We start from the raw sequence: 7949 nt of genomic DNA on the forward strand, positions 1-7949 counted from the left end.
GGAATGATATAAACCAAATCTGAATGCATTAAATATGAATCAAGGAGCACTATAATGCGCTAAAAAGTGTTGCGAAGAGTAGCGATTATCAAGAGCTTTTTCCCCCTAAGAGCTAGTACACCCAAAGCCTTTAACTACAAAAATGGAATAGTTAAAGCCAGCCCCTAACTTAAATTGACTAGGTACTCCATTCTGAGAATATTAGCTATCTCTTCATAGTCTCAGATGAAAATTGAAATCAATAGTAGTTGACAATATCTAATAAACCTGTGAAAAACATTAATTAATTCTATTCCCTGTTGTAACAATCCATAAATTCACGAACAGAGAAATTGTAGTGCCACTTACATCAAGGGACATAACAATTGCTTTGTACTAAATATAATTTTGAAAATGATATGTTGACATTACAAATAAATAAGCTTCTACTAGATATCATCAATATTTAATATTTAGCATTTCAATTAAACTGGCCTTATAACTAGGATTGGTCTGGTGTGGATTGAGAAAACCACTTGTATAATATATCACGACAAATGACCTCCTTGCATTGGCATCATATGCTGCTGTGTAAACAACCAATAAACACTTTGTCAGTTTAGGATTGAAGAACTTTTAACATGAGTATCTCTTACAGGAACAAACTTGCATAACTGCAGATCTTATCGTCTAACACACCCATCACATTATACACAAACATTTGCAAGAGCACAAAAAAAGGTAGGTAAGATTGGAGCTGATTGATTATCCTTGGCAAAAATAAATTCACCAATTAAAAATAATTGGAAAGCACAATTTTAAAATGAAAGGAAACAATCTGTGTTCTTATCCACTACAGCAAGGAAAGAATTCAACAAATTTACCACAAACAACAAATTAAATTCTCTAATAAAAAAAAAAATTAATGGATTGGATAGCACAATTTTACAATGAAAGGAAACAATCTGTGTTCTTATCCACTACAGAAAGGAACACAATAAGAATTCAACAAATTGACCACAAACAACAGATGTTACAACATAAATTTTCCTAAGAAGCCTTCTGGATAGAAACTTCATGAAAAACTGGAAATGCCTCCTCTCTAGAATTATTTTCAACAAAATTAGGCTGATACATATTCACTTTCGAACAATACTGAAACATCTACCATGGTCTTCTATGATCCACACTCTTCCCTGTTTTCCTTCTCGGTTCTTTATTTAACTATTTTCCCAAAAATTATCTCACAGCTTGATACAGTTGATTAATTTAAATTTTAACTGTTAATAGATACAAAATCTTGGGGTAAACCTATTGTTTTCCTACTGCACAACTCGAGACAGGCCAAAACTTGAGAGATGAGGGTAAAAACAGTGGCCATATCTTCTGCACTTAATGCAAAATACCAGACCTAGATTAGAATTAAAAAGTTAGACATACCTTCTAACTTCTGTCCTGCTTGCTCATTTTCTTTGAACTGATAGAAGCTTGAGAGATCTTAGAAGCAAGCAATCATTTCCTTAGAACAGTGTAAACATAGGCTTGACCTAGTAGCCACATAGACACAAATAATTTTGTTCTTTCACTTCTGCTTAGGTGAGGATTGTTGTGAGTACAAGGGTTTAGAAAAACTGGCTTGATTGTAGCTTGAAGCTTTAACTCGTGTTTATAAAAGTAATGGCATTGTTCAAGACTTTCTGTTAATGGAACCCTGGCTCAATTTGGTTGACCATCACTCCAATGTAAATGAATTGGATTGGAAGGGAAATATTGCTTGCTGCGTGGATTAAAAATTGGGTATCGTGGCTAGTGAATCTGCTGAGGTGTTGCCCTATCTTTTAACTCTTACAACAAATATTTTTGGTTATATATTAAAAACATAGTTATTAAATTATAAAGATCCAAATAAACAAAACTATGTTTGTCTTCTTGATTCGTTCCCCAAGCTAACTTTAAGTGTCTAAGGTGTCTAAATTAATAATTGAGTCTGATAAGCATGACATTCCCTCGTTTTAAGCAATATAATGTCAAATACCATCTCTAGCATCACCCTCTTCCACTAGACATCCTGAAGACACTACATTTCATCCATGTTTGTCCTCATGATTTGTTGCCCAAATCTAATTTAATCTTTGATTCTGTTTGACAGGCACAACTTCTCTTCCAAATTTAAAGCAGTATAGTGCAACATGGGTGCTCAACAAGCACTTCAAATGACCAACAACCTGCCAAATGTTCGTAGCCACATTGCAAAAACCCTAAAACAAGCAAAAGAAAAAAATTACATTCAGACTCAATGTGTTTTTGTCTCAACTTCTTTTTAAGTACCCCCGGGTTTATCCAGCCCATTTTTGGGTACTGTTCAGTTACAAAGACTATCAGTCCACACTCTTCTTAAAGTGCAGTTTGTCAAGATCCACGCACAGGGTCATCCCATTTTATTAGACTCTTAACAACCAGCGGTTATAGGTCCCTATGCTGACAAGACAAATACTTTGGAAAAATAGGGACATCCCTAAATTTTAGAAGACCATGCACACAGAAAAACCCAACCATACACATCTTACAATCTGGCCTTCTTGCTCCAGCTTGTCATTTAATACATCTAAACTCTGCAGCCAGATCTTAGGTTCTGTTTGGTACGCTAAGAACCTATCAGCCTTCTCTCCGAAACTATTAATCATCAGGATCCACCTCTATGTTCATCCCCTTCCATTAAGCTCTAATAAAAAACTTATTTAAGTATAAAATCCTAAACTCTGTCACATTTGTTTGGTCTTAGTTGTCGACCCTTCTCATCCTAACCCAACCATACGGGGTCTGCATTGAGCTCACCAGGAAAGTACAATTGGAGATAACTAGTTCATTATTGTTATGAATGACATCTGTATGATATGTTTATCCCATAGAGACCATTTAGAGCATTTGGCACTATGACCTAGAAACTACTTAGAAAATGAAAACAGTTATTTCTGACATCTGGACAAATTGCTTGCTTAATGATATTATATGCTATAGACACAATTATGCATACATGCACATTTACCCTAAAATAAAAACTTCTAATGCAAATCACTAACTAAACCAAATATATCTATCACATGAATATCAGCATAAAATTGACCAGGAAAAATGGTATAATTTTGATTTTGGTAAAAATAAAATTAAATGAGAACTTTGATACCACCCAACATGGTCTCAGGATACATTCTCGGGAATAAATTGTCAAACCAGATAATGTAACTTAATCAGACAAAAACTGGTCTGGGTTACAGTTTCTCAAAAAAAAGATAATGAAAAACATACAACCAGCAAATATCACAGCAAAAATGATCAAAATTGGTCTAAAACACAATTTTATCAGCTTGGGTTGAGTTTTTGTCAATTTTATCAGGATAAGTCATGAAAATACTGCATTTTTTTACTGCAGAAATTGAGATTTGTAAACATTTGTTACTTTTACACAACTATACCACCAATTCCAAAAACCAAATAAAAAAATGAGAAACGAGGTCAAAAAGAATATAGATTCCGCACAAAAAGTAAAAGCCATACATGATCTTTGTTCATTTGTAATACTTAACAAGATCACCAGTACAACACTTCAATAAGTAGATAGCAATACTAATAAATAACAGCTCATGACAATTGACAAGCTCACTAAACAATTGCAAAATAAACAACCACTGAGCTATTTACCAGAACAAGATAAGACAAACCTAATACCTGTCTGCAACAGTAGTAATTTAGCCTATGCATGGAAACTCAAAACTTTTGTAGCATGCCAAACATAGCATGAGAGAATCTAAAAGAGAGCCCACGTTGCATGTATTAAAAAGACTGCATACTTGATAATCTCAGAGTTGAATAAACTATGTACATTGTAATTGAAGCAATTCGGTTAACTATAAGTCTGGGGGTTTCTGAAGATATTTAAATAATTTTTGTTGAAGCATTTCATGATTCTGAAAAACAATTAGAGATTGTCAGGGAGCAAACTCAAAGAAACAATAGAGTATGTTGCATCATGAATCAAAACTGAAGAATGGGATCCTTCACAAACACAGGTATAGATAAATGACAACAATAGGATCAAGAAAGACCATAATATTCAGGGAGTTCTTCATAAGAAATGGCAGAAAACAATAGTGAAGACTCAGCATTACTCTAACATAAGAGAAAAAAAATATATAAGTACTTTTTTCTTTGGAATATCTCCCACCAATGTTCTGCAAAGCAGGTTAATATATGAAATGGTTTCCAGCATTTATTCTAATCTGAAAAATATATATTCCAAAATTGAAAATCCATCACTGCTATTCAGTGACTAATATGAAATGGTTTCCACCATTTATTCTAATCTGAAAAAATATTTTCCAAAATGGAAAATCCATCACTGCTATTCAGTGACTAGTATCACATTGAAGCCCTAAAATATAGTAAATTCTAGAGTTTTGCAAGTCCAGAATGACACTGGCCCAAAATACCATCCGTATACAAGTGCAAATGTGTGTATTCCAATAACTAAATTTCTATAGGGACAGCATAGCATTTCACGTACAATATATAGATTTACCTGGCCACTTGCTACTCCTTGAGGTCCACCTAATTCTCTCTTCCCGGATTGATCTGCTCCAGATTTCGATGAACCCTTATTGTCACCCTGCCAAGCATCCTAATGTTACTCAGAGCTCTAATAAAGACTAACATCATACCAATGCAGTGTTTTACAAAAAAGCTATGGAATTTACATATGTAAAGGTAATAATGCAAAAAAGAATAAAATATTAACACAGCTAACAAAATCATATTTAACTTTTCATTTGGTTATAACTTACTAACTTAGGCCATGTTTGCCACTCACAAACTTCTGAAATAAAACTACAAAGTAAAAAGTAAAACAACCACTCAAAAGTTCAAAACAGACAAACAGAATTTAATTAAAACAAGTAATGACGAAAAATATAATAACTCATGTATACCATTTTCTGTAATGAGAATTAATGTGATTTTGGAATAAATATTAATGTGATTCATTATATCCTTACATCAGGTCACGACTGTTCATTCCATAGAAAATGCTAACCAGTCAGTTGGAAGGACGGACAATACCAAGCAAGGAAAAATAAAGGTATTAGAAAAGAAGATAGATTTTTACCTCCATCTGATGCAAATGTGAAGTCAAATCCAAATCAACAAACAACCACAGCAACAAAAACCAAACATATGTCAGAAGCCTACTTAATGCAAAAATGCACAAACTTGAAGAAGCTAAACATCAAATTCCTAACATGTAAACAGTAAAATAGACTATTCAAGCTAGTGTCATTACTATTACTAAATTTACTTACATTAATCCCCAAGTTGGGCATATTTAGGATAAAATATCATTTGGTTAATTGGTGTATAAAGTTAGCAACTAAATGTATTTCAACTAAAACACGTATAAATTGAATATAACATTACTACATCCCTATATGGTGCAGCCACAAATAAAAAAATAAAAAATAAAGAAGAAAAATATCTCCCTAAAATTGTACAAATAAAAATTAATATAACATAATTACCTCCCTATAATTGTGCAAATAAATTTTCAAGGGTTCAATATAATCTTCAAAACCAAGAGTGCTCATTGCCCACAGCAGGTCGTCGCCATTGATTGTTTTTCTCTTCTCACGCTGGCATTTATCACTAGCCCTGCCTCATGTTAAAGAACAACTTGTACAAGTACAAATGCAAAAACAAATATCTTCTAATCTAAAGATAAACAACACTTTCAATTTTGAGCAGGATGAGTTCAGTAAGAAAGCGAATTAATTTTTATAGCAGGCACTGTATCCAAAATGCATGGAACTATGAACAATGTTAAAATAGGGTGTGAATAGTGTTGCTTGCAGTGTACAAATATCTTCTAATCTAAAGATAAACAACACTTTCAATTTTGGGCAGGATCAGTTCAGTAAGAAAGCGAATTAACTTTTATAGCAGGCACTGTATCCAAAATGCATGGAACTCTGAACAATGTTAAAATAGGGTGCAAATAGTGTTGCTTGCAGTGTCACTCATCCAGTTTTTCTATGGCACAGACAATGTTATGAGATAGAGATTTTCCAATCCTTTAGGGAAAACATTGCTTTTTAGATATCTATATGAGCAGCCGATAAATCCATACTACACAAAGACACACGTTGCAATCTACAGATCTGCCACTCATATTGAAGAATACTATTTTCCTAAATACAAAACAGAAAAGTGGGTGAACAGTAACTAAACATACGAGCTCACGTGGTAAGGCATCAAGGTCACTGCCAAGCTTCAAATCCAAAATCTCAGAAATCCTATTAAATATAGTGCTGAAATAAGTATGATGAAGTATGACGCAAGAGATACCCACATCAAGAAACAACAGACTAAAGTATTGAAATCGGAAAAACAACATTGGTGCAATGTGACCCACGATATATTATATGCTTACAAATTACTCGATTGAGTGTTGAAATTGAAAAAACATTTGGACGGAACATAGGAAAAGTGGCATTTAAACCCCAGTCAAAAGTAAAAAGTGCTAAAAGCAGTGAAATACTGCATCAAGCTTGTTAGAGGCAACCAAAAAAAGCAAGCATTTCAATTAATCTTCCAAGAAATTATGAAGATGCAGATAGACATTTGAGACATCAAGTTCAAATTGAGCCTCTAAGTAGAAGGCTGCCTCAGAAGAGGAATATGGAATATAGAGAATATTGAAAAACAAAAACCCTCATCAAAAACCAGGAAAAACCAAAGCTTGTGATGATAAACAAAAGCATTTGAGTTGAAACCTTGAAATTCAAGGCTGCACGAGATGAGGAATAAGGAATACAGCGAAAACTATGGGAAATAAGCCCTCATCAAGAACTAGAAAAAAAAGGAAAACCCAGTCGCCAAATAACGAAGTAAAGAAGTTCAATATAACAATGCACCAGTGCTAATTTATACAAAATTCTCTGATATAGTATTCTAATAGTAAGGCAAATTTACGATAAAACAATACCCTTAGTTAATAAACAGCAGACACCTTGTAAGAAGATCCTAATTAAATCACCAACTGTATAAACGCATTTATTAAGGCAGAACGGGAAAAAAAAGATACTCGCTGGTAATAAAGCTGATGAACTCTGAAACACATTCTTGCACAGTCTCTTTGGCATCCTTGGCGATTTTGCCATTAGCGGGCAGCGCCCTTTTCATAATGCGGCTAATGTTTGCGATGGGGAGAAACCTGTCCTGCTCCCGAACGTTCGATTGAGGGCTCTGGTCGCCCGAGTGAGGGCTCTCCTGGCTGCCCGGGCTGCCCGCCGCTTCCGCCATGGAACCAAGAGCTTAAAACAACAATAACACAACAAACCCACAGCCATTATCACAAACAAAATCCCAGAAGCAGAAGCAGACGCAGTAGCAGAAGTAACAGAACGTAGTAATCCTTCTGCTCTGCTAGGAATTAAAATAGATTAAGAAAACATTTTGGGTGTTTTTTTTTCGCCTTACCTTGGTCGAGGGAGAGGATTTAATGGGTATAATTTGATCGGACGCTGGAGATGGACGGAGGCAGACGACGATGGAGATGAAGTCGTGTGGAGGATGCCTCTGTATCGTCACCGTTCATTTCATTTCATTACATTAATCTGAGAAACGGTTTGCTTTTTTTCTTTTTGGGGGTTTTTTTCCGCGTTTCTATTGGCAATTTGGCAAAACAGCTACGTGTCCATTTCCCAACTGCAGTTCTGGTTATGATCAATTTTCTTTTCAGATAATTCCCAAATAAAAAGAGTGTGTAAATAGGAGGAGCACCATCTCCCAATGTAAGTGGATTCATGGCTTCCTATGTGATGGAGATTGGTGTGGATAATGAAATGCTATTCTTGTTGCATTGCAATGCCACCCACTCTTTGTGCCATTTTTGCTTCTCACCGTACACGAGACAAGGATGGGAT

At 34.7% G+C, this 7949-nt stretch overlaps 1 protein-coding gene across 1 annotated transcript; it reads right to left on the reverse strand.

Annotated features, from left to right (window-relative positions):
- Positions 1-259: 259 nt before the first annotated feature.
- On the reverse strand, positions 260-7642 carry LOC149570305 (nuclear transcription factor Y subunit B-8-like). Its single transcript, XM_089822930.1, has 5 exons — positions 7504-7642; positions 7109-7337; positions 5543-5676; positions 4556-4644; positions 260-566 (listed from the first exon to the last, which is right to left on the reverse strand). Exons 2-5 carry the CDS (start codon positions 7324-7326, stop codon positions 528-530), a joined length of 480 nt encoding a protein of 159 aa, XP_089679056.1. The 5' UTR covers positions 7327-7337; positions 7504-7642; the 3' UTR covers positions 260-527.
- Positions 7643-7949: the final 307 nt, after the last annotated feature.

Source organism: Cupressus sempervirens, chromosome 3 (assembly GCF_028749045.1).
Source record: "Cupressus sempervirens isolate cs-2001-9-10 chromosome 3, ASM2874904v1, whole genome shotgun sequence".
NCBI classification, from domain to species: domain Eukaryota; kingdom Viridiplantae; phylum Streptophyta; class Pinopsida; order Cupressales; family Cupressaceae; genus Cupressus; species Cupressus sempervirens.

What these genes read in the sequence shown, in the direction of transcription:
- LOC149570305 (XM_089822930.1), bottom strand. Translation starts at nt 7,326, where the DNA reads ATGGCGGAAGCGGCGGGCAGCCCGGGCAGCCAGGAGAGCCCTCACTCG. An exon ending in GCACAATTATAGGGAGGTAA is followed by an intron (nt 4,645 to 5,542) that starts TTATGTTATATT and finishes AGGATGCTTGGC; the next exon opens with AGGGTGACAATAAGGGTTCA. An exon ending in AAGGAGTAGCAAGTGGCCAG is followed by an intron (nt 567 to 4,555) that starts GTAAATCTATAT and finishes TTGTTTACACAG; the next exon opens with CAGCATATGATGCCAATGCA.